The 27,832-nt window shown below is 45.3% G+C and overlaps 1 protein-coding gene across 1 annotated transcript in view; it reads right to left on the bottom strand.

Annotated features, from left to right (window-relative positions):
- Nucleotides 1-27,832, bottom strand: part of SPOCK1 (SPARC (osteonectin), cwcv and kazal like domains proteoglycan 1) — a 470,120-nt gene that overhangs the window by 148,793 nt on the left and 293,495 nt on the right. Inside the window, exon 4 of the mRNA XM_008513818.2 lies at nucleotides 2,424-2,538. Coding sequence (XP_008512040.1) covers nucleotides 2,424-2,538 — 115 coding nt within the window. The remainder of the gene's footprint in view (nucleotides 1-2,423; nucleotides 2,539-27,832) is intronic.

Raw genomic sequence — 27,832 nt, 5'->3', positions numbered from 1 at the left:
GAAGCACAGATATAGAAAGATAAAATACCCTGCCAAGGTCACATAGCTAGGAAGTAGCCAGCCTGGGAAGGGAGCCCAGACTGGTCTCATTCCCAAACCCATGCGTTCAGCCACGGTAATTTTATGACCCCTAAGAGATGTGGAAGATGAAGATTACACTTTCAACCCAAGCAAAAAAAGTGTTGGTGCTTCCAACATGGAAACATGGCATGCCCGGAAAACACCATTTACACCTGGATATGCCTGAATACCAATGAGGTTGCTGCCTCTGTCTCAAACAGATTTGAGCTTAAAACTAAAAATGTCTTGTCTGTCACTTCCAGAAAGAGTTGTATTCTAGGAGGAAACATGCAATGGACTCTCCATGTTACACACAGACACACACAAAACCAGATGGCTGGCTGGACAACCTTGGGCACTATCCCAAAGGGTATCTGGGTATTTGGAGCAAAAGAGGCCACATCTTCCCATGTGTGGCACGAGAATCTAGGACAGTTTTCTCAGAGTATGTGTTGCCTTAAAAGGAATTTTGAATAGCCAAAAAAAATTATTTTTTTCATCCCACTCCCAAGTGAACTTGATTTTCCGTGAGGGTAGGAATAGGGTCTCTTGTTTATTTCTGTAGCCTCAGTGTCTAAGCCAAACCTGGCACAGAGTAGGCCCTCATCACCTTTTTTGTTAAATGACAATGAACGAGTGGATAGACAAGGACAGGTCACACAAAGAGGCCAACACATGGTCATGAAGAACAACAGAAGCTGGGGAGCTGGACAGCCGGGGGTTGAATCACGGCTGCCGCTTACTAGATATACAAGCAAATGACAACTGTCTCTCTCTGACTCAGTTCTCTCATTTTCAGAGTGGAGACAAAAATAAATGCCAACTTGACAAAATGGCTGGAAGAATTCGAGGATGTGGGTGCCGAGCACAAGGCCCGACACACACCAGGGCTCCAGGGACGAGATCTATCTTTACTTCTGGAGAACACTCCAGTCTGGGGAAAGAGCAAAGCTCATTACAACACCTTGCATCTCAATCTTACAGACACAAAGCCTGACTATCTTTAGGGGACCACGGAGGCCGGGTCTGTGGCTGCAGGGGCCAGGTTCGTAGAGGCCGTGGGGGCAAGGGCTCTGCTCCATGCTGTCACACCATGCAGGAGTGCTGTCCCTCTGCTCGACCAAGATTTCAGAGGGTGGGGCTCCCCAGGCACGTCCATAAGAAACTATTTAGGGGACTGATGGATATTAAGATATGTCCCAAGAGGAGCAGCCAAAAAGACCAGCACTGCTTAGAGTGGAACACAACTTTTTTCTCAGAAGCATGCAACTTTGGGGATTTCTGGCTGACCAGGAATCAGGTGGGACAGGACACATTCTGCATGGTTCCAGGGTCAAACTGGAAGTAATCAGCAAAAGTCATAGGGTGGCAGATTTCAGTGGGAATCGAGTTTTAGAGAGACTGCTTTCTTTCTTAAGTTCACGGGGCAGTGCAGGTGAATGGCAGAGCAAGTTGCCCAATCCAGAACCGAGTGTGCATAACCCCAGTGCCCCATTGCTACACCTCTCCATACAGACAGTACAGGGACATGATGGGAAACAGACACCGAAATCACCATCATCTCACCCCAGGCCATCCAACCCCATTCCTGAAGAAAGACTGTTTCGTGTATATGTATCTGCCTTCTTGCTTCGAGTCTTTCTGCAGGACTGAAGGCAGAAGTAGTCTGAATCCAAAGGCTCATTCTGTCATTTGTAAAAGCCCAAGCCCTCTGGATGGATAATGCTGGGAGTCGGGGGAGGGGTAAGAGTCAAAGGCTTTAAGGACCCTGAAGAAGACGGGGAGACAATCCCTGGGCTGGGGAGGAGGGGATAACAGATGCCGCCCTCTGAGCAAACAGCAAGACACGTTCTCTGGAGGAAGGGTGGTGTCGTGGCCCTGAGGAGGCAGGACCCCAAACCAGGCACCCAGCCGGGCAAAGATGCTCATTTCCTATACAGCCATGGAAGCAGACAGCTCCTGAACCTCAAGGGATCTCAAAGGATTATCATGGTGAGGATGTCAGTGGCAACCAGCAGAGTAGAGGTTCAGCCTCTGTTTTCTTAGCTATAAGCTCCCTGGCCCCTGGGGTTATCCCGGGAGGAGGAACGGCCTCATAATGACCAAGAAGGGGTTTTCTGCTGATCTGTTCAGACAAGGACTCAGAGTCAAATGAAGTCAATGTAAAGGAAATAAACATATTGATATTCTTTGCAAATCTGCGTTTGAGAACTGAGATTCATACCACACCAACAGTGCAGGCACCAAATACCATATAAAATGGCGACACAAACACCTGCTCTCCCTCTCCCCTGCCCCCCAGTCAGAGATCCAGTACCTCCAGATCTGCCATCTGGAGAGCACCTCCCAGCCTCCTGCCTTACCTGGGGAGCAGGTGCTTGCGGCTGATGCACAGGGCTGTCTGGTAGTCCTGGGTCACGCACACTTTGTGAGGGCTGCACTTCACCTTCAAGCAGGGGTCTTTGGATGGGTCCAGGGCTGAGGCAAAAAGAACAAGAAGAAGAGAGTTAGGATCTCCAGGGAAATTTGATTTCTATTTTGACTCAAATAAACAAGTGTGCGTGTGCACTCTGCGCTGTTTTCTTAGGCTGGTGGGGATGGGAATGAAAACCCAAACCAGGGGAATTCTGTGTCTGTTGCACACGTTCTTCTTCGACATCAGGATAGTGACTCCTTTGGGCTTTGGGGAGTTTCAGCATCTTCATCTTTGACAGGAATTACTTTTAAAAATCCTTTAGAATCTTATATGCTCCAAGGACCAAGAGCTACCTTCTCTCTTTGGTTATTTGTCTGCTATTGTTTTTAATGACTTCATCCGTGCCTAATTTTACTTATTTTCTATGATGTAAAAAGTCCTTTAGGGGAGAGTTATTTTTGCTTCAGTTCAATGAACATAGACTGTGTGCATAAATAAGCCTACTCTAAGTTTTGTAAAGAATTTCAAGATGTGCAAGATAGTTTTGTGCCACATAAAACTACAATATAATAGGGAAGGAAAAAAAAAAGCCTATATATAAATATTTATTATGCAAGGGAGAATTAGATAAAAGCCACGATGGGCATATAAAATGATAGCAGAGCTCGAGAGAAAAATAGAGATCAATTTCTGGGGCAAGGATTAATGAAGCATCAATATGTGCGCTGGATCTTGAAGGATGGGCAGGATTCTGAAAAGCAAAGGCAGAAAAGGCGATCTAGACAGGGAGGCCAGCACACGCCAAGGTAGATATTTAATCTGACTAATAAGTGTGCTTGAGGGGTGGGAATAATGAAGGGGGAAAGCCGAGTCCACTGAGTCACTGCAGAAAGGGCCTCCAAAGACAGCCGTTCATCGACTGCAACATTCCTGGAACAGGCTGAGCAGCAGGCCCTCGACTAATCAGCACTCTGCATGCTGAGGTGCACACGCTCATCCTGGCAGAGAAGAGGCCGCAGGGAATTAATTCTCTGCAAAACAAAAAGCAATTGTGCCATCTCCCAGCTCCGGGGCCTAACGCCTATTAGGCGATAAATCTTTCATAACTGCTCTCCACAGCCAGAGGAGGTGACGTTTCGCCATGTCCTCCCCATGCAAACATTTGGTTAAACAAACCGGCATCCCAAGCAGGGACCGCAAAACTGCTATATGAAATGCCATCGTCCCCTTAACCACTGGGCCCCTCAGCCATCACGATTCCCCTGCACTTAGAGGAAGTCATCATTCCTCTCAGCCGCCCAGGCACAGAATCTCAACACCATTTTCTTCAGATAGTTGCTGGGAATTTCTCAAGTGACCTGAACACACAACATCCACAGGCATTTCTGCGGCTTGGACAGCTCCGGGTGGCTCCCTTCACTGCAGCAGCTGCAGCCAGCTGTTATAAACAGAAACCAGGTTGCATTCTTAGGCCAATCAGGTCAGTAACAAGACCCAGGTCCTGGTCCCAGGGGAGTCACCTGGCAGAGCCTACTCCCCAAGGGATGTGCCAGCTGCCTGCAATTTAGCAGAGGGGAAGGGGCTGCAAGGTGAGAGAAAGGCTGATTTGAGCCCCAGCGATAGGGGGTTCATTCTGAGCTCTTACGCTGAGGACTGCCTCTGAAAGGCGAGCAGCAGGGGGCCTGTGTCTGCCCTCAGCGTCCTCTGAGGCTAGGCCTTCCAGAAACTTGCAGCAGGAACTTCATGGTCCCCGCTGGATCTCTCTTTGTCTTGGGGACATCCACGTGAGAAGCCAGGAGGCTGGTGCGTGTCAGGGCAGTGTCCTTCTCCCTGTACACTGTCTCCCACCAGCAAGCCTGGAGAGGCAGTCTAGCCAATTCTAATTTGCCTTCCAAGATTTATCCAAAATTGAGCCAACAATTAAGAATGAATACCAGGGGCCGGCTCCATGGCCGAGTGGTTAAGTTCGCATGCTCTGCTGCAGTGGCCCAGGGTTCGGATCCTGGGCGCGGACATGGCACTGCTCGTCAGGCCACATTGAGGCGGCGTCCCACATCTCACAATTAGAAGGACATGCAGCTAAGATATACAGCCGTGTACAGGGGAGGTTTGGGGAGATAAAGCAGAAAAAAAAATAAAAAAAGATTGGCAACAGTTGTTAGCCCAGGTGCCAATTGTTGGGGAAAAAAAAAAAAGAATGAATACCAGATTACCAATGATGACCATGCTGGTCCTTTGCTGCCCCGTCTCACACTTCCAGCCACCACAGGATGAAGTAAGACACGTGGATCACAAGAAAGTTGGGGACCAGACCACTGGCAGCCTCGGCCACAGGTAACTGCTGAGGTGTTCCTCTGCCAAGTGCCAGAGAACCCTTGAGATTTTCACTGGCATGGATCTCCCAGATGCAGACAACAGCCTGGCTAGGGTGTCAAAGTCTGCAGTACCACATGATAAGCTTTATGGACAAATTCAAGCTTTTTTTTGCTTCTGAAGCCATTTCATAAACATGCAATGTCCACTCTGTGACCCAGACGGCTTCAAGGGACAACGTGATCTCAAGGCAGTAGGTCAGCCACGCACAGTAGGGAAGAACACAGACTCCAGGCTCAGTGTTTCTGCCTTTGAATGCCGGCTCCACTGCTTACTAACCTTTCTGTACGTCAGTTGCCTCTTCTGTAAAATAGGGGTAATAACAGTACCTACTATTGCTTTGGGTCATCATGAGGATTAAATGAATTCATATTTGTAAAGGGCTTAGACAGACCTGGTACATGTTAAGCACCTCCTAGGTGTTTGTTAATTTCTGTATTTTGTTCCCAGAGTGAACAATAAGCCCTCCTAATAACAAGAACAATAGCTAACACCCAGAGCTTTTGACATGCCAGCAGTGAACTAAGCCCTCTAATTGGATTACCATATTTAATTATCGAAACCACCAAGGAAGTAGCTGCTGTTAATGCACCTATTTTACAAATAAAGGTCTTAAAGAGAAGTCACTATTTGACACCTGGAGGGTTGAGCCAGAACCCGAACTCCTCACCCCTGTGTGCCAGCGGCATGTGAATCATCTCCGATGATTGTGATGATGTTGACTGTGGGGCCTGCCTCACACCAAGTGTAGAGCCAGACGCACCATGCACTTGAGAGGCCTTCAGGGCAGACGTAAGGAGTAAGGGGCAGTCAGGGGGTCTGTGCCACCGAGGCTGGGCCACACAGGACTGCCCCAATGTGCCACACACACAGCCCCAGTGCTCCTGGAGCCATGGACAACTGTGCCCTCTGCCTACTCCCCCTGAATGCAGCAACCCCACAACTGGGTCAACTGATCTGCAACCTCACTGTCTGTCACCTTGTCTGTCACCCCACCATCAGGCTAGTAGAATCATCCCTCCTCCGATTCTGGAGGCTAACGTTCCTAAAAAAAAAAAAAGCTCCAACCGAAAATACTAATAAATAAAAATCAGTTATTTAACTCCATACACATACTTAACAATTTGCATATAGAAATCAAGTCTGCTAAAAATTAATTACCAGGGTCTAAATATGTCACACATGTATGCGAATTATTTAGAGTAAACGAACTTCACAGAGCAACAAAACAGTAACAAATCAAGCTGTCAGCGTTTATTTAATCACCAGGACGCATTTTGTTTTCGAAAAACAGGAGCATTGGGATTGAAAGGAAAAGAGGATGGTGAAAGGAGCCTGCCATTTCCCTTCAAATGCCGCCTCCCAAATATGCTTTTCCTAGCAGCCCTCACGGTGGCTCACGGTGACATCCTGAAAGGCGCCCGTAGTGGATAGCGCTGTGTGGCTCCACTTTCCAAAGGGAATGATAAGAGATCAGAATAATAAGCGGCATTTGAGAGGCGCTTTAATAAGATGTGTGGAAATTGTGCAGGTGAGGAGGGAGGGAGAGCAAGCTGAGTGTCAGTGATAACCCTGACCAGAGTTGGAAGCTTCCTTGTCGAGGTGCTAATGATTTCTGGAGACTGTGTTCCGGGTTTCTCTCTCTCCCAGCGCACGCTTGATGGTAGGATGCAGCGACCCCACAAGATGCCAAAGCCCTGTGTCCCCTATAGCTCTTCTATCACAGACCTGCAGGACTGACATGGACTTAGGATACGGTGCCCAGCACGGGGCAGATACCCACAGAAGGTTTACTTCATCCTCCCTGCCCATATGCAAAACCCAGTCAAATGTCAACTGGCACATGACACATGTCCAATTAATTTTTAAAATAATTTTTGCAAAAAATGTTTTCAAAGAAAAAACAAGAATAAATTAAAGAGAGATTTGTTGAGCTGAAAAACATTGAATTCAAAAGCCAGTTAATTACAGGCTCCAGGTAAGTTTTTTTTTCTTTTAATTAATTTTATTTTTTACACTCATTGCTTGGTATCAATTAAGGTAGTGATATTTTAATTATCTTAATTGTTTCTGAACTTGTTTTTCAGTTCAAGTTATTTTTCATTAGCTACATTGATTTTAAAATCCTGGATCAAGCCTTTTCACTGCCCTTGGGCACACCCTACAGGCAGAGGGTATACGACCTATAACAGCAGAGCTGGGTACCACCTCAGAGCTGCTGAGATAAGAGGATGTTCCATTTTGTGGATTGGCCAAAGGGTCCCTGAGAGTCACCTGGCGGAGTGACAATGCTTGTGTTTATTCCATTAATATTTGCAGAGCATCCACTCCATGTAGGCCCCTTTTTATATACTGAAGGCCAGCACCTCCTGCCCTCCAAGAACTCACAGCTCAACAGAGATGACAGACAATAGGAGAGTGAGTTCTGTATGTTATGGGAGACAGGGAAGGCACCTCATCCAGCCTTTCAGAAGAACAGATGAAACTTCCTAGAGAGACTGACATCTATGGAAAAGCGGGTTGAAACCAGGTAATACAATGAGGAAGAACATTCCGGGTTAAAAGAAGCTCTCTTTCCAGGGTTAAGAGCAATCAAGGCAAGTTTGGGGAACTGAAGTGTTTCATTGGGCTGGCAGCAGACTTGAGCAGGGGTGGTATGAGATAAGACTAGAGAAGGAGGCAGCATCATCATGAAGGGCCTTGAAATTACAATGAGGACTCTGGGGGCTATGGCTTTTAAGCTCCACAGTGATGACAAATGTGGTAGAACTTTGTAGCCTGTCACCCTCCCATGGTGAATTTGGTGGAGAAGGGGTAGGAAGAGAGAGCCCTTCATGTACATTTCATGTGTAAAGTGGTACTTTGATAAGAACAGACATGGCACACACTCTCACCCTCCAAATGAGAGGCAACATTGGGGTGGAGGTCCCAGTGGTCAACTCTTAGAGCCCTCTTTCCTCCTCTGAGGAATTTCCATGCTCCCTCTGGGGACATTAAGCCACACAGGATTTGGGGAGGCAACATTGGGGTGGAGGTCCCAGTGGTCAACTCTTAGAGCCCTCTTTCCTCCTCTGAGGAATTTCCATGCTCCCTCTGGGGACATTAAGCCACACAGGATTTGGGGAGGCAACAAGCCCACCTGGTGAGATGGATGAGCAAAGACTTAGTCTAAACCAGCTGTGTGAACTCATGGTCTACTCAAGTGACTCCCAGAAACTTCCTCAGACAAAAGGCCACTCAATTTGCAAAAAGTTGATAAATTAATGACTGTTTGTTGTCTCCTTGTTGCTTTTACGATTGCTCTCTGCCTGAATCATGCCCATTCGAGGTTCATCTGAAGAGCAGACACTCCCAGTGATTCATTAGGAGTGACTTAATGGATGATTGACAAAGAAATTACTTCAAACTGCTAAAACCTCGTCAAGCTAAGATCCCAAACATTTATTACAGCTTGTCTGTCCCCATAGTAACCCGTGCATGCATCTTGCTTCCCCTTCTCCAGAGGGGCTTGTTTACTAGCTGATGACAGAGCCTCGTAGAATACAAAATAGAAGATTCTGCCCATAGGATTTTGCTGGAACCAAAGAAGAATGGCAGCTTGGAAGGCCTCCGTCACCATTCTCAGCTTTCAAATCAAGGGGTTGGCCAAGTTCTCTGAGGCTGAACAAAGGGGCCTGTTGGCCATGCATCTAAATAGAACAGACGGTTGAGTGATATAGACAGTTGAACGTGTGTGCCTGAGGACTGGGGGATGGGAGTGGGTGGGGACATGGGACAGACAAGGACAAACGGGCAAAGGATAAAAAGATGCATCTGACCAAAGACATCCCTCCTAGGAAGAGACTATTTCTTTCCCCTTCAAGCCAAGGATTCATTTCTTTCTGTATTAAAACTAAAAGCACCCTCTCTTTTACAGTATTAGTGTGTGTTTTGAGGAGGCTGGCATAAACTATTAACAGCCTTTTTTGGAGGGCAATTTTTCAACTATGCCCTTAAATGATAACAACTGTTAACCATAGGCAGATGGGTGTGTGGGAGTTTTATATTATTCCCTCAACTTTTTAATATATATGAACACTTTAATAATAAAAATAAAGAAGGGTGGGAGGAATCCTATGACCCAGCAAGTGAACGTGTTAGGCAAAAATGTGCATCTTAATGGTCTATAATAAGGGAAAATTAGAAACAACTTGATCGTCCACCTATATTAGTGTGCTCAGGCTGCCATAACAAAATTTCACAGACTGTGGGGCTTGAACAACAGAAATTTATTTTCCCACACTTTTGGAGGCTGGAAGGCTGAGATCAGGGTGCCAACATGGACAGTTTCTGGTGAGAGCTCTCTTCCTGGCTTGTAGATGGCCACCTTCTCATTACGACCTCTCATGGCCTTTTCTGGGTACACTTGGCAAGTGAGCACATCTTCCTTCCAGATCAGGGCCCTACTCTTATGACCTCAATTAAACTTAAGTACTTCCTTAGAGGCCCCATCCCCAAATAGGGCCACAGTGAGGGTTAAGGCTTCAATACAAGCATTTAATCCACAACACCATCTATAGGGAAATGGTTACCTTAATTACAAGACATCCATTTATGAAATATTGTCCAGCTGTTATAAAGGAGGAAGCAGGTCTGTATGTACCAATATAGGTGGATGCTTTGATACATTAAGTGAAAAAGCAAAAAACCAAAAGAGATGAGAAAACAGGTTTGAAAAGGTAAAGTAACTAACTTCTTGACACCACACAGCTAATAAATGGCAAAACTGTACTCAAAACCAGGCCTGCCTACTTCCAAAGGAGATTTCCTTTCCCTATCCCGTCCTGCTTCCCTTGAGGAGTAGCACCAGCCCCGGCCTCCACCCATTCACACACCAGGGTCCTCAGTTTTTCCCGATTGCCCTCTGTCTCCTGGGACTATCACCGTGATAACCTGCGAATGAATTCAGACTCCCAATGTCCCCAGGCCAACACCACTGCTGCCTGTCACTGAATAGTCTAGAAACATCACCCACAAAAGGCGAAGTCTCCTTTTGCTTCCTGGACAATCTTGTCTGCAGCAGGGAGACAATGACAACCATCACCGGGAGGCCAGAGCAAGTGGTCAGCCCTGTGACATTTTGGCATTTGCCTCTGAAATGCAAGAGTTAAAGACACCCTGTGCCTGGCTAGAACTAATGGCAGTGACTGGGAAGAGCTCTGCCCCCTGCTCACGTGCAAAACGAGACATTATGAGCAACCACTGATAAGCCCAACATGGCTAATTTACACGTCCTGATCATCAGAAAAGAACGCATCCTGGGGGCTCTACTAGAGCAGCTGTGGAAATCCGCTCCATAAAAATCACAGGCCACAGACTGGTATTAGCCTGGCCAGCCAATCCCCCTTCTCAAAGCCATCATCCCACACCTTGCCCTGTTCCCCCGCTGCTCTGGAGTGGTGAAGACAAGGACATTCACTCCACATTTTCACCAAGAAACTGATATCCCTTTAAAAGTGGGATAGGGAGAGAGGAAGGAAGAGGAGAGGACGGAGAAGAACTTAGTGGAAAGAAAGGGAAGGAGGGAGCACTTGATTACGTAACGTATCATCTCATTAGGGGGCTGACAAGGGAGACAGTGACATCCATCAACCTGTAGAATAATGTACTATTATTCTAATTTACCAGTGAGGAAACTGATACAGAGATCAGTTTATTATTAATTTACCAATGAGGAAATTGACACAGAGATGTTAAGTAACTTGTCTTTGGTCACACAGTGGGTAAGTCTGGATTTCAATGTGAGTAAACCTCACACCAAAGCTGATGCTTGCAGCCACTAGGCCTTTCATGAAAACAGTTTGTGACAGAGATAAAGGTGACAACTACCGTGCCAAGCAGCAGCATACCGAACCCCTAGGTCCACCTCCCTAAAGAATCATGTCACCCATAGGATCTCAGAAAGAACTTCTTACTGTGAAGAAAACATTGCACTAGCAGAAGTCAAAGTCAGATTGTGAGATATCTGAATAAGCTTATACTACTTTTACAATCAATACAAGAGTGAAAGTTTCTTTTCAAGGCCATCCTGATGCCCAGTGAATGTAATTCTCTGTGACTCAAGAAACAATACTCAACATGAGTGACGCTCGTGGTTCCTTGTGTGAAGGGTTTTGCGAAGCATGGATGTGGTCCACATCACTGATAGGGATTCACAGCGCCTGGCTGACATGGACGGGACAGAGCAGCATGAACAATAGGACCTGAGACAGCCTCAACTCTCAGTAGAGGGACAAGACACCACCCACAGAGAAGTCTGAACCTTCTCATCCATCAAAATGGCCAAATTGATTAAAACGTTGTAGTAGTAAAGGAACCGAATTCTATTTTCTTGTAATTGACAGAAATTATTTCTAAGACATTCATGAACAAAGGAGAAAGAATTACTTAAAATACATAAGAACCAGTTCTATAAACTGGAGAATAAAAAGGTATAAAAAGTACAATAAAAATAAAATTTTTTCAGGAAAAAGGTATATTTACAAGAGTGTTGTAGCTCATAAAGCCCATCTTTTGTACCTCTGCCTCACTTCAATGCAATTAAAATTCCTATAAAACATGGAACTTTTCCCAGACCAAAGACATCCAGGGAACTATCACCTTGATGCTGATGAGCATGATTCGGTCGTTCTTCAACAGCCACAGGTGTTGACCACGTAAGGCTGGGGAAACTCAGAAACTCCACAAATTAAAAAAAGAAAAAGTTAGTGAACCTAGAAGAAAAGAGCCCAAGGGTTTGGATCAGAGAGATGTGGGTGTGAGAGGAGAGCCCAACTGTGCCACCAACTGGTTGTGATCCTGAAGGATTACTCAGGTCTTTAGGATTTGGTTGCAGACAAACAGATCGACTTCACTGGACTGCTGTGAGGACCTGCTGAGATAATGGGGGAAAGCTGCCTAGTGCAGGGCCTGGCACACAACGCATGTCCCATTATCATCCTCATCATTCTTACCAGCTCTTTGTAGCTTGCTCTTCAAATACAGAAAGTGGAAGCATGCAAAGAGTGAGGACCCCTGAATATTTCAGAGACTCAAGATCCTGGAGCTATGATGCTGTTCAGCTGTTTCATTCTCAAATGGTAGACTCATCTCAACAAGAAGAAATATTAAAATTTCTTTTACTTTACCTAGAAAACTTTTGCTGATTAACCAGATTTACAACACTGGTGAAACCACCATATGACAACTAAGGAGTTCATGCATCTCTAGCAGAGCCATCCTCTGCCTTGTCTCATCTCAGAGACTATAAGGTCTGGGAATAAAGAATAATCCCCCTCCCTCCAAATTCTGTGCATTAAGAACACACAACAAAACCTTGTACACAAATCTACAACATGGTCATACTCCTTTTTTATTTTCTTTTTTTTTTAAGACAAGGTCTTTGGGCTTTGAAGTCTCTATTGTAGAATCATGGAGTTTGAGTGTTAAGGTATCCTAAGGGCCTTCATTCAGGCACCAATAGTAAAAGGGTAGAAAAAAGAGAATGATTAAGGAGAAAGAATTTGGCAAACATTGATCCAAGCAGACAAGGGCTTGAGTCCAGGGAGGGTGGTAACCTGGGTGTGTTAGGGGCAGACAGGCAGGTAGGATCTGCAGGGGAGGTTTGGGGTACAAGCTTGGTGCTTCCCGATCCTCAGCCAGAGGCTGTCCATCTGACTGCTTTCCGCCCCGTCCTATAGAGCTTAGCAGGGGCAGGTGTTAACTGAAATTAGAACAACAAAGTCTGCAGGAAAAGCCTGCCCCAGATTGCACACAGGGATGCTCAAATGACCCCTCAGAGCCTCGGATGAGGCTGTAAATCCCATACACCCTGAGGAGCAGAACCTCAGTGCAGAGCTCTAGTGAGGCAACATGGCGACCACTCACTGGACACCTCCCTGATAAGTCTAAAAATCAGCAGAAGAAGGGGAAATAGGCTGCCCCACACCATATGTATCTACCACAGCCGGGTTTCCATTCCCTGTTTCCCACAATCTAACCTCATCCTTGCTTCTCAGACTGTGGTGGGCCAAGGAGGATGCAAATCTACAGTGAATCTCCCTGCAAAACCTATGTTACTAGACAGTAACTAAAAAACTAGTTTTTTAAAAATATCTAGGCAATCACTGATGTACTATGGAATAGAATGCAAAATTCATATAAAACATATAAAAAAGACTTCACAAATGTATGTGCTCACAGTGAGTTCTGCCCCCTGAACCTCAGAGTAGGTGTTGCTCTTCCTTGCCCTTAGGGGCTCTTTAGCAGAAAAGTTTGAGAAGTGTTAAAAGTGTTTACAGAGTTTAAAGGGTCCTAGAAGGAAGAGGGGAGCTCTCCAGGGTACTGGTATCTAAGATGGAAAATCAATAGCAGTAAAAGTACATACAAAGAACCTTCATAAGCAAATTGTTCGTTCTTGCAGGACCAGAAAGCAGCTCCAGCTAAAGCCGGTTAATCAAAAATGTATCCTATGCCCCCTGGAACAGACTCCCCATGCCATCTGTTCTCAGGGATCTCAGTCCCACTGGTGAAAGGCCCCAAGGTTTTCAGAGAACTGACCCTTGCATAATCTAAAGCTTTTCTGAGAGGCTTCAATGTGCCAAGCATTGGGTGAGGTTTACAAATGAGTTACAAAGCATTTGTAGCTCCCCAGGTATGAATATCAAAATTAAAGCTGTTATTACCTTCATCCCTCCCACTGTTAATTTTTCAGAAACACTTGGCTCTGGATTTATAAATGGGTAATCAGAGACTATTCATTTCCATGTCCTTTCTTTCTCCAATTAGGGTAGATTCATTTCTGCTTTCTTGGGATGGTTCCCAAGGTTATTAAATTTCATTCCTGAACTGATAACATTGAAGCGATCGTGACAAGGTTAGTGCTGAATGGAGCTGGGGTTTCTTGTGGCACCTTCTAAGCTATGAGAAACCACCTCAAGCTGAGAGAAAAATGGTTGCATCTGCCACTGTAGGTTTTAGTACGTGCTGTGTCATTGAAGCCTTGCATCTTCTTGTTGTTCCTGTTTTTTGTGTCCCACACTGCTCAGTCATTGCTAAAACACTTTTCACATGCATCCAAATAAGCTGAGCAATTCACAGGTCCAACCTTGCCCACAACCAGCTCTCCTTCTTGCCTGCCTCTGCACCAATGTGCCACTCAATAGCCAATTACCTCCCTTACGTTACTCTGAGATAAGGCCTGCAGTGCTCATATAAAACATAAATTAGGTCTTAACTGCAAATGGAAGACAGATGCAACAATAAATAATGGACAAGTACCTATGAGGTTTCCTAAGACAGACATGGAATAAACACAAGGAGCAAAATCTTTCATTTTCATTATTTAGCAATAAATACTGAGTATCCAGCGGGTAAGACAGAGCAGGGAGATAATCACCTTTGGATACTATATTGGCTGTAATGGTGTTTTTCACTAAAGGAAGGGACATGACATTCTTGTTTATGTTAAAGTTATGGATTCTAAATTTTATTTTATTTTTTTTATAAATAACTTAATGACTTTATCTTCCACAATCTGGCCTCTAACTTCCCTTCCAGAATTTAGTTCCCATTCCTTGTCCTCCAACATTTATCCTGCCTCAGTTACATTGGCAAACTCACACTCTCATGTGTTTGCTATGTTCTCATGCCTCTAGGGTCTAGACTTCAGGATGCAATACAAAGAACCAGTCCATTCTTATAATTCCCATGAGGTCAATATTATCTCCACTTGACAGATGAAAAGAAAATTAGAACTTGCCAAAGATCATGCAACTAATAAGGGGCAAAGCTGGTACTTGACTCCAAGACTGTCAAAATCCAGCAGAAGCCTCAGGAGACCACACACAGTAACTGTCTTCCTCATCACTGCCTGCCCCACGCCTAAACAGTGTCTGGAATATCACGGGGCTCAGCAAGAGTTGTTGAATGAATGCATGAATGGCCCCCAGGCCATGGACTTAATCACTACTCTGTCCTGCTCTGTGAGGCCAGGGACCAAGTCTGGCTCATCATTTCTGAACCCCAAGTCCCCTGACATGTGTCTGCTCCAAGGGACATGCTCAGTTAATGCTGAATACACTGTCTGTGGAAGGAGTATCTCTGGAGGAATCTTATAAGTTGGGATTTCTAGGTCACAAAGATTCAGAGCTAGAAGGGTTCCTGGAGCGTCTGCCTCCAGACCAACATATTCATGTTTAACATGGAAAGACTTTAACTCATCAATTCAGCAAACACTTACGAAATTCATTTCATATGCCAAGTACTATTACAAGCACTGGGCACGCAGAAATGGGTAAGACAGAAGAAATCCTTGCTCTTAAGGAACTGACATTCTCATAGAGAGATAACAAGAAAGGAAAGAAAAGAAGCAAGGAGGGAAGGGCTGAGCAAGGGAGGGAGGGAGGGAGGTAAGGAGAAAACATCAGATAGTAATAAAAGCTAAGCAGCTCATTTTAAAAGAGTGGTGCAACAGAGAGCTCCTGACTAGTCACGTTGGATTAAGTAGCCAAGGAAGACCTCTCTGAGATGACATTTAAACCATGATCTGACAAGACAGAAGACTTTCTTTTGAAGATCAGTTAAGGAACATTCCAGTTGTGAGACTACAAAGGCCCCAAGATGGTACTGACCCTGGAGTATTGGGAAAAGGGAGAGGTCTAGATAGATCTCATGACTTTTCCAAGGACATACAGCTAGGGTAGGACCAGGACTTATCTCTAGAAAGACCAGTTCTCAGATGTGCATCCTTAGAGCAATGAGTCTCCAGAGAGCTGACTGACATATTGAGGCCTAACGGAGGTGCATCAGCAACCACATGCTGGCCTTGATCCAGACCAGACTCACTTCCTGACCACCACTGTGCCATGACAGGCTAGGGCCTCTGCTTCAACACAGGGGTCTTGACTAGACATTGCTCAGGTTGCTGAAGCTAAAGGTGAACAGGCCATAGAGAACCAAAATCTCAGGCTTCCTGGAAACTGTCTTTGCTCATAGAAGCAAATCACCAATATGTGTGATGCGGATTATATGGAAAGGTCAAAGGAGCATGAACTTTGGGCTCCAGACAGATCCAGTTCCACATCTGAGCTCAACCCCTTGGGTGCTGTATGACCCTGGGCAAGTTAAGCAGACTCTCTGAGGTGTAAAAGGGAATGGTAACAACTCCTTTGCACCGTGGCTAGGAGGACTAGATGAGACAATGTGTCAAATGCTGAACATCCACCTTAGTAAGGACTTCTTAAATGTTAGTTTCAACTCTGTCCCACATGATTCCCCTTAAACATTCCTTACAGTTGCACCTGTCCAAACTGGACCCTTTTTTCCTCCACATTTCTCTACTGGGTCACATTTAAGACAAACAATGGCCTTGAAATCATCTTCCCTCTAATCTCTACTTCCCAGGAGACCTCCAGTGAGCGCCTCCACTGCCAGCCTGGGCCTGCTCTCCACAGCCCCGCCCTCTGGTGATTGCTCCCCCTCCCCACCCACCCTGCAGTCAGCCTGGACTCCGTCTGCCCTGACCACCCTTATCAGAAACCTGCTCTCTCTACTTAGCCACCATCATTTCCCAGGCAGCCAACATGGGGGAAGCTGCCCGGATGCTTTGCCCCCTCCACTCAGGGAGGTCAAGCTGGAAACCGATACCTGGCACTCTGTAAATGCACAGAACAGAGGGAAAGGGGAAGAAAAACGATGAAATGAAGGAGATTCCCTTTTTCCTGAACGCTGCTTCTCTATGCAAATGTGGAACAGAGACTTTCTGGCACCAGATCCCACTGGCTGGGGCTAAATCAGCCATCAGGACTTTTGTGATCCTGAAAAAGCTAATGAGAGGATGTGTTTCTGTGTAATCCAAACAGTATCCATTTCATGCCCAATCGTTTTTTAAATGGGAAACAAATCTCCTTGGTGTGCTCCTTCCTCTGACAAACAAAAACTCCGTCTGGGTTCTTTGTGGGCCTTGTCCAATCAACAGGAGCGAGAGGCCCTTGCTGTCAATTCAAAGCACCCCCTCCCCCCACCCCACACACACAAATGCAGACCCGCTGCGCCAGCAGCTCCCTCCTAACAAGTTTCCCTCCCTGACAGCCATGCCCAAATCCAGGATTTTCAACCTAGACTGATGAAGCAGCCCACTGATTTTTAACTCATTTCTAAATTGCAAGTTGACAATATTTCAGACTAAGTTTGCTGCTGTTTCAGGCTATGGCATTAACAGATAGAGTATGACAAAGCCTCATCAGATAGGGTAGAAATTCCCAAAACACAAAGTAAGGGACTTCAAGAACACGTTCCCGGGGAAGCAGAAGTGCCTTTGTGTCCTGAGAAGCGAGGAGGGCTGTGGCAGAATGACCACCAAGTATTGCTGCACAAATGAAGTGACACATTGGATGTGGTCTGACGCGTTCACCTGGCATCTGCTACTGTAAGCTTCCATGGTCATAAATACCACCTCATTGCATCCCTCCCCTCACTGAGAGTTTGCATATTGATCTCTTAGGGGATAATTCCTTATGGGAATACATTGCCTTAGCAACCCCTTCCCTTGACTTCAAAAAGGACATCAACAGGAGAACAGTCTACGCTGCCGTACTTTGACATCCAATAATTTATCTATTTGCTAAACACAGACCCTCACTGAGTCCTACTACGTGCCCTGCATCATCTCGGATGCTGAATAAGAGAGGGCCAATTCCTCTGCTTGTGGCACTTACAGGCCGGTAAGAGCCACCAGGTACCTGCCACATCTGATTAAATGGAATCCTCACAGCAGCCCCATGAGGCAGGTGTTACCATCATGCTCCTTTTACAGTCAAGACAACAGAGGAACTTGTTAAGAGAGGACGTGAGGGGCTGGCCCCGTGGCCGAGTGGTTAAGTTCGCGCGCTCTGCTGCAGGCGGCCCAGTGTTTCATTGGTTCAAATCCTGGGCGCAGACATGGCACTGCTCATCAGACCACGCTGAGGCAGCGTCCCACATGCCACGACTAGAAGGACCCACAACGAAGAATATACAACTATGTACCGGGGGGCTTTGGGGAGAAAAAGGAAAAAATAAAATCTTTAAAAAAAAAAAAAAAAAAGAGGACGTGAAACTTGCCAGAGCATTGAGAGCTAGAAGGGATGGAGCAAGAATTCAGACAGGAGTGGATCCAGAATCACCCTGCACCAGAGGCCACAAAAAGCAAACCCAGGTCCAATCCCACAGGTGCACTCTGGCCAGCCTGGAGGGCGCTTTTAAAGTTTGAGAAAATTGCTAGCAATAAACAATTAGAGAATGTCACATAAAAATCCAGGATACATTTCTGGATTATGTTTGATTGGAATTATTTTTAATTGGAATTTAATTCAAATTCTATACTTCCTTCACGTAGCAAAGCCTCCCAAGACAACTGGGATGGAATGTTCCAGAAGGGTTAGTTTTCTTTCATTTAAAAGCAGTTCCTAGTCCATGGTAGTTCAGAATTTTGCAAACAACATAACTTTTTTTTTTTTTTTTTTAGCTTTAACAGGCTAATTATTCTTCCTTTGAATTTTTGTATCCACTTAATTAATTTAGCAATCCTCTGCCCTGGAGAATTTTCCCTCCTAACAGGCTTTACTCTGATTTTTTTCTTAGAGTCTTAACTGTGCTGAACATCAGTCTTAGTGCCGTCAGATCCCAGAGGTGACTCTGCGGCAGGGAAGCATCATAGGGACCTCTTCTCCTGGACATTTTCCCCCACGGGCTTTCACCACCATGTGTCCCAAAGCAGCGGATGAGGACATCTTCTACACGGTTTTCCGCCATACAAGTTTTTGTTAATCGCCTGATCTGCAATTAACATCCTCCCAACATCACAGCCCACAGAAATCCCATCCCCTGGGCATGGACACCTGAAATGATACAAATGAAGAGAAACCCTGTAGATGAAAGGTTTTTAAACTAGATGTCTGCGGATAGGTTTCAGGTGCACCCAAAATTTTATGTGCACTTTTGTGATGGGACCCACAATGAATGTTTACTTTGAATCCTTCAATCCCCCCTTCCTGATACCACCCCATTTTCCTTACACAGAATCGTCTCTCCCCAATGTGCACAGTTGGGAGGGACGATAGTTTTAATTGGCACCTCCCACTAAAAAGACAGGGGTGACTGACAAGGTGCCAGCTGATCCTTCCTCTCCCCTCCCTGGTTCATTCAATCCCAGTGACCTTCCTGCAATTCAGCAATGTGAAGGAAGGGCTCCAGGGCAGAGGGGGACATGGGCATTATTAGCCTGTGGTTCCTGCTGCCTAGCCCCCTGGTGCTCCCCTAGTCCTTTCCCATTTTCAAACCAGGGTTCTCCACTCCAGCCTCTTGCAGCTTTTGTGAGCCTTGGTTACCTTTCCTGCGATACTTGAGCCAGGCTCTGTTGCTACCGTCCACAAAACTCTTAAGCAAAACAGATTCCTGACGTCTAGAGAACATCACAGGGGTCTGTGGTTGAAACCAGGTTTCAAGGCACTGAATAGTCCTTATCGGTTGAAATGCAGCCATACCTGGAAAGTTAATGCACTGAACCACCATTGCTGTGAAGGTTTAGAGTGATTCCAGTGAGCAAACCCTCCTCAACATTGCAGCCCTCAGAAAGCTGCTCCCTGGAGATGAGAAATACTGTGCATATCCCTGGAATGTGGGTAGTGAGATTCACACAGACCCCTGCCATGAAGGTCAGCAGGGGAGAGGCGTTGGCAGTGCCACAGAAGGGCAGGGTCTCATTCAGAGAAGGCAAACCACCTACTTCTCAAGTGACTTCTCCAGGCTTCACAGGGGAACGTAGCTGTACCGACTCCCAGACTAACAGGCACATTCCAGACACAGAAAGAAAGCGATGTGCCTCTTAGTCCTAAGTCCAAATTCTCAGCCTAGAATCAGGTGGCCACCTTGACCCTATCAACCATGGCCTGGGGTAAGGGTTCTGGTCTCACAAAGCAAGCATGGCTGACAGGAGCCTACCCATTGGAATTTTTTCTTCTTTTTTTTGATGAAGATACTCTATTCCTAGAGAATGGGTAGTTTTGAGTCAGGAAGATGCTTCCAAGGATACCAACCTCAGGAGTTGCATGAGGCAAGAAAATAAGGGTCTTTTCAAATGGGATCACCTCTGTTTTGAATAGTCCAAGCCACTGGAATAAATACCCTAGAGCTGAATCTTGATGTCAAGTGTATATTGTTTCACCAGTCTCCAAATACAGCTAATTAGGATTATAATCAACCTCCCAATGCTTTAGACAAAGTACCTCAGGGTACTCTGAGTTCCTCTGGGGCCTCTCTCCTCGGGTAAGGCTGACCTCCTTTCCTGTCACCTGAGCTTACACTTGTATTTCTTTGGGTTCCAATGGCAAGTATTGCTTCTGCTGTAAAATCATTATTGCTTTCATCTACAAATTTAGTTATGATTTATATTTCCCCCAACTTTTACCTTGCATCACTCACCAAATTGTGAGCTCTTTTCCAATAAATATTTCTGACTTCTCTCAGAGCAGCCGGTACCATACTTTTGTTGACAAAATATTACCAACAAGCTTAAAGCAAACACATTGTTTATAATATCCTGGCACCACTGAAAATGTTTTCTCCAACTGTTTTTGTATTCAAAAATCCCTAGGATGTGCCTACATCTAAGATGTGAGCAGGATGGAAGATTTTAAAAACCTATCTTTTTCATCAAGTATTCAGTGCCACCGCTACCCAATTTCCATGATGTAAGAAGATCCAATAGCTGTCACAGTCTGGGTAAGATCTAAGAGTTGTCATTCCCTATTCTCATCTGCGGTGATATATTATACATGGAATAATCTCAGTGTGAATGCAGGGCCCCAGCACAATATTTGAGCTAGGTTTATGTTTTTTACTTTCAAGCTGGTAAGAAAGTTGTTTTCTTTTTCTTTTCCCCCATCCCTAGGGGAAAAGAAGCCTCTGATCAATATATTACTCCCATTTGCTCTAGTCTCCAGAGAAAAGCTTGCCTTCTTGTAATGCCATCTGAAACAAGACTAGGGAAGAACGTGTGCCTAGATCAGGGATCATTTGTCCCTCCCCACTTCACGAGACATTTGATAATGTCTGGAGATAATTTGCTTGTCACAACTGGTGCAGGGGGAATGGGAGACTGCTACTGGCATTTAGTGTGTAGAGGTCAGGGATGATGCTAAACATTCTACAGTCTATAGGACAGCCTCTCACAATAAAGAATTATCTGGTCCAAGACTGAGATGATATCCTAGCTTAGACATACAAACTAAGAGGAGCTATGGTTTTAAACAGTCTTTGAGGATGGATTTATTCCTGTATGGGGGCTGGGAAGTAAGAGAGCCTGGCTGGAACTGGAGGCATAAGAAAGAGGGAGCAGGAAAGTAAGGTTTGTCCCTAAAGAACCTCCAGAGAGCATATCTATCCCACAGTCAGCATGGGAAACATCCTTCATAAATTCTATAAACCAATTTCCTCGTGACACTGTGGAGGAACTGGGGTCCACAAAGGGGAGACTGAGCTGCCCAAGGTTCCTAAGCAAGCTGGCTGCGGAGCTGAAACTAGAACCCCGGTCTCACGTCCCCAGCCCAGTGTTCCATCTACTCAGTCATGCTGAGCCCAATGAAAAGAGAACAGGAAACAGAGTTCCAAAACCACTGGCCTTTACATTTCTTAAGAGAAGTGGGAAGTAAGAAGAGGTCTTTCTGGCCCAAAAGGGAAGGATGCACAATCTGAAGATTGGAAGGCAATAGATTTATTCAACAAATATGTATTTAGCACCTACTTTATGTCAGGCACTGGTTTAGGAGCTGGAAAAATAGCAGTGAACGGGAGAGAAAAAGTGTCTGCTGCCATGTGACTTACTTTCCAGTGACATGTGCAAGAGTGGCAGATGTGGCCACCCAGGAAAGGCAGAAAAGCTAAAGCCAAAGATAAAAAGAAATTTAAGCTAAGTCTGGTACCCTAAGATTCCCTCCAGGGCTCAAAGACCTATAAAAAGGCAAACTCCCTAAGTATTTTTTAAAAAGATATTTTAGGATGATGTAACACTTTGCTTCGGGCTCCAAAACTTTCATAGGTCATAGTAATAATAATAATGGCCAACATTTCCTAGACAGGAATATATATGCAGTATACTTTGCCATGCACTTTATATATAGCATCTCATTAAATACTCATAACAACCCTGGGATGTAGGTATCATTACCCCAATTTATAGATGTAGAAACTTGGGTTCAAGGATGTAAAATAACTAGTCCAAGGTCACATAGCTAGAGGAACTCATACAAGGTCTGCCTCCAAGACCTATGCTCTTAATGACTAAGCTGGATGGCATCAGGACTTTCTAAGCTTTCAGAGTTAAGACCTACCAGTCAGCATGGCAACCAATCCACGCCAATGTGTGACTCTCGATTTTCCTGTTTCTCCACCACGGCCCAAACAGCATGCCTGCAGGTCATCCATATGGTCTTAGACCAAACAAACAGCTGTCTTCATTAATATAGATTGTATTTCTTTCTGTTCAAAGTGGCTTCTCAGAAAATTTAAGTTGTCAGCAGACCATATATTTCAAACTCATGCATTTCACACAGACCATAAAAAGACACACTGGCGTGAGGGCCACTTTGTTTGAAATGTAAATGCGCGTATGCTGTTAAACTGAAAAGCAAGGAGGTCATGAGAAGTCTTCTTGTGCACTTTTGAGCACCATCAAGCAACACAGATTGCTTGCTGCCCCAGAAATTTTCACCGCTAGATTAAATTTTGTTAATGGGACCAAGAACATTCAAAATAATCCATTTTTTTCTATGTGAATATTGGCTCTAAGTCATGACTTTTCTACCAGATTAAGTTTATCTTTATTTTTTTAATCCCCATCAAGAATCTCACCGAATGGCTAACCGTCCAGGCACACACGCACTGGGTCTTGAAGGCTCATATGAAGAGCAATAGAGTGAGGACAACACGGGAGTTAAGACCACAAGCTGACCAGCTCTCCCAGCTCCATGAACGCTTCCTGGATAAGTGTGTGAGAACCTCACTCAGCCGACATTTAGAGAACACCTGCTATATATCAGAAAATACAGGTGCTTCCTCACAGGCTGTCTCATTTAGACCTCACCAGAGTCTGGGAAGGAAGAGTTATTTCTCCTATCTCAGTGATCAGAAAAAACTGAGCTTCAGAGAGGTTCATTCACTGCCCTGGGGCACACAGCTAGGAGAGGGCCAGGCCATGATTCAAATCTATTGTTCTAAATCCAAGTCCTCATTCTTTCTCTCCTTTCACTCGTGTTCCCATTACACCAATCACTTGAGAGAGGCAGCCATAAACAAAATACAGCCCCAGACTTGAGGAGCTTATAATTTTATAGGGAAAGAGATACACCCATGTAACTCCAGAAGTTAACATTTATAGAATGCTTCCCACACGCCAGGCACTGGACCAGGCTCTCTGCAAACACTACCTAACAGCAACTAGATGAAGTAGGTGCTGCCATGGGCTGAAGTGTGTCCCCCAAATTCCTATGTTGAAGCCCTAACCTCCAATCTGATGGTATTTGGAGATGTGGCCTCTGGGAGGTAACTAGAGTTAGATGAGGTCATGAGAGTGGGGGCCTCATGACAGGATTAGTGCTCTTAGGAGAAGAGAGACCAGAGAATTTGCTCACTCACTCTCTCTCCCTCCATGTGCACATAGAGAAGAGGCCACATGAGGACAGAGTGAGAAGGTAGCTGTCTTCAAGCCAGGAAGAGGGTTCTCACCAGAGCCCAACCTTGCTGGCACCCTGGTCTCTGACTTCCAGCCTCCAGAACCATGAGAAAATACATTCCTGTTGTTCAATCCCCCACGTACAGTATTTTATTAATGGTAGCCCAAGCTAATACAGGTGCTATTAATAGCACCATTTTAAAGGTAACGGAACTGAAGTTCAGAGAGTCTATGAAAGTTGCTTAAGTGCATAGAGTCACAAGCTCTGATTCAGACCCTCCTGTGGGTGGCTACAAAGCCCTTACAACCAACCATGTGCTCTAACACCACCACAGGCACAGTGAGTCAGGCATGAGACTGTCACCACAGCAGGATGTAAATGCACATGTTCCAGGGGTCCAGGGGGAGTGTCCCATGGAGTGAACAGGGACAACCTCCAGAGGAACTCAATATGAGCAGGCCTTCAGAGACAGCAAGCACCCTCGATGCACCTCGGACCCCATGGGCACCACCGGCAGGCATCCTCCAGCTGTGCTCCAACACTCAGCTCTTCCCCTGGAAAGGCCTGCTTCTGAAGTCATTCTTGTCCCTAGACAGCTTCCTAGGGCTGGGAAGTCACACGCTGATGTATTTACCATTTTTGCATTTTTTCCTCCCCAATTGTGAGCTCCTCCAGGGCAGAGAATGAATCTTACTCATCTCTGTGCTCCCACTGATTTCCACTGTGCCTGCTGCAGAGCAGGCCCTCAACAAATGTTTGCTAGACTGAACTGGGAAGCAACGTTCTTGAAGCCACCAAAGGAAAGGGCAGGCAACGCTCTAACAGTACGCAACACGAAGGATCAGAATCTAGCTCACAGTGAGTGCTCTGTAAATGTTTGCTGAATAAAGGAAAATCCACTCCTGAGTTTTAAGTAACCAAGAACTGTCTGTATTTACATCAAGCTTTAACTTATTCTTGGACCAAAATAGCTGCTTGAAAAAAATTACAAGTGAGAAAAAGTAAAAAAAATGAAGACAAGAGAGGAAAACCCCAGGCTGGGACACAGTAGGCATTTAATAGTGTTCCTTGATCTGCTAAACTCATTGGTTCACAATTCCTACAAAGAGAAACTCATGCTAGAGGTTGAACTGCCGTTCACATCTGAGAGGGCAACGTGACAACCACATCTGTCTAATAAATATACACTATCTGTGTGCCTCCAATTAAAAAGGTTACTGCATCTTAAAATTCCATTAAGAGTATGAGAGCAGCTGCTCTGCTGCACTGTGCATGTCTTACTTGTGAAATCACCTGGACAATTAGCCTCCCTGGCCAGCGAATGGTCTGAGCATCCGGGGTTTGAATTGCAGGTTTTCATCCTTCACTTCTACAGAAAAGCCATCTCAAGGAATTCAACAATGAGTGCACTGAAACCCTTCCCACCACATAATGCAGCCCTGGCCTTCAACACCAACCCACACATTTCTAAATTTTCCAGATGTATTAAAAAAAAAAACAGAATAATACTCCACCATTTCTAAAAAGATCATCAGAATGGCCATCAAAGTTAACCCATAGGCAATGTCCAATCCTGCAAGCTGACTTATATGAAAACATCGATACTTTGCTATGCCCTTCCATTCATTCTGATGCCTCAGTGATGGCAGGATAATGAGGATTTGGAAAACAAGACTCACTTGGGTCCATCCCTCCATTAACAGACAGGGCTTTATATGGTGAGGGAAATAGCAACAATATTTCCCAGCTATCTCAGTTGCCATGTAGAAAAACCAATTACCCAGAGGTCCCTCTCCCCCCTGCAGGAGGACGAGCTCTCTGTGCATCAATATTTCATGCACTGTCATCTGTGCATTATTTAATAAAGCAATTGAGGGGGTGAGTTTATTTTATTTTTCAACCTTTCCACCAGAGACCCAGGTCTGCACTACATGATGTTGGAACTCAGCTAGCAATCATAGAGATGTATTTGCTGAATCTTGAGGCCAGGGGGCTGTTGCTAGACTTAACTACACATTCTTGGTATCTAATACTCACTCCTTACCCCAGGAACACCCAATCATAGTCTGTCCGTGCTGACTCAGGTGAACTCACTCCAGAATCCAGTGAACACTGAGACACTGGATCACCAGATCACCAGATGTTTACTGAGTGCCACACAGGTGGACACAAAGCTTGTAACCAGGGTCCCTGCCCTCATGAAACCTAAAGGCTCCCTGTAGAGACAAGTTGAAAACACATGGACAGGTAAATGATGGAGACTGCAAACCAGCTACGTACATGACTGACTGTCACACTGGTGGTGCACAGGGCCTGGCATGTGAAAGGCACGGCAGAGATCTGTCCTTTTCTTCCCGTCCAATATCTAACTCTCTTCCTTCTAGCAGCCTGTCTCCCGATTGTGTGCAGTGTTAATGGGAATGCAGTTTCCACTGAGACTTGCCTTTCACCCTATGGGTGAAGGGACTTCTTTGTCCTGGGTTCTGGTCTAGCTGTGGGCAGGCACGTGGTCTGAGCCCAGCCCCAGACCTCTTTCAGAGTCTTCAGGGAGAGACTCAGAGAAAATCTGAGATCAGATTCACCACAGCCAAGGTGATAGCACTTGGACTTCACCATTTCCAACATACGGCCTTCAGTAGGGCCCTCAGTTTCTGCCCATTGTCTAAGCCCACCCTCCCCCCAGCAGTTCTTTGAGCCCCTACCATCCTTCTAATAAATCACCTTTTTCTTAAGCTTTCTTAAGCCACCAGAGTTGGCTTCTGTTTCTTGCAACCAAGATGCTGCCTGATCAAGCACTCAAGAATTGTTCGTTGAAAAAGAGATTGAAGCTGAGATCTAAATGCTACTCGATCTCCTTACCAGGGCTGGGTTATCCAACCAGCAGTCTGAGCATGTGCTTAGGGTACCAAAGATATTTTTCTAAGACTGTGATATTTAAAAAACAAAAACTAAACACTACCAGGATGTGGACTAGAATCAGAACTGCATTAGTCTCTTGCCTTTATTTGGTAGTTTAGCATTGTTGCTATTTTGAATCGTACGTGGGGTCAGAGCTTAAGGATCCTAAAAATTCCAGCACAAATATCTGTGCATTTCTCAAATCTCCTTAACCAGGGTACCGACTCCTTTGGGGTAAAGGCTGGACAACATTTCTTATTGTAAATATTTAGTTACCATATATAGCACCATATATGCTTTACGTAGTTACTAAATTCTGTGTACACCTGTTACCATTTAATCCTCACAATGCCACAAAGTGTGCATTATTATTACCGTTTTATAGTAAAGGGAATAGAAGACCAGAGAAGATAAGTAACTGGCCCTAATTTATACAGCTGATAAAAGACAGAGCTAAGATCTGAACTAATTCTAAGAGATTCAAGAGCTCTGTGTCTAACCTAACTACCAAGTTACGCCAGTCAATGATTATTCTCAGGCACATATAATGGTACCTTTCACAGTCACATCCAATTACCAAGTCCTGGGGACAAAAAGAAACTTGAGCTGCACCTAAGCCAGCTCCCAGTTTCTGCCTAAGCTTCCCCTCTGGAAAGGGGGACGCCTTCTCCAACTTTGACACAGGCACTTTCACGACAGCTCATGCCAGTAGGGAACAATTCCACACTGAGCAGAAACCCTTCCTCTTCAAGTTTAAACATACTTCTCTCCTCTCCATGGGAAAGAGACAAGCTGACCTAACTCGGTGGTCTAATTGGCTTTCACATGCTTCAAGACAATTACTAGGTCTCCCTGCAGGCTTCTCTTCCTGAGGCCACAATTCCTAATTATTTTTCATACATGCCCTAATTCCAACTCCACAGTCAAATCTGTTGCTCTTCTTTGAACCATGTCCCAGGTGTCCTTTGCAGTCAGTGGTCCTGACACATGGGCATTGCATGCTGGTACTCCGTTTTGTCCATCCTCTTATGCCTGAATCAGGCGGGCAGACGTGGAAAGGTTCATTCTAGAAGGTGGGTGATGGCTCCCATTCAAAAAGGAGCATTTCCCTTGATCAGAGATTCTGTTCCAAAGCTGGCTCAATGGCAGATCCCAGCACCCAGGAGTTGGTATTAGACAGGGAAGAAATGCCATCCTGGCTTGGCATCAGGGAAGTCCTGGTCCTTCACCAGTCCCAGCATCCTCTAATGAATGACAGAGACAGCCCAAAAAGAGGGGTTCAGCACATGTCCATAGAAATGAGTGAAGGGAAAACGGGTACCACGTGCCCCATGGAGAGGGAATCATCCAAGCTATGGTA

Source organism: Equus przewalskii, chromosome 13, assembly GCF_037783145.1.
Source record: "Equus przewalskii isolate Varuska chromosome 13, EquPr2, whole genome shotgun sequence".
Taxonomy (NCBI): Eukaryota; Metazoa; Chordata; class Mammalia; order Perissodactyla; family Equidae; genus Equus; species Equus przewalskii.
The sequence above is the reverse complement of the archived record's forward strand: the minus strand, read 5'-3'. Positions and strand labels throughout refer to the sequence as shown.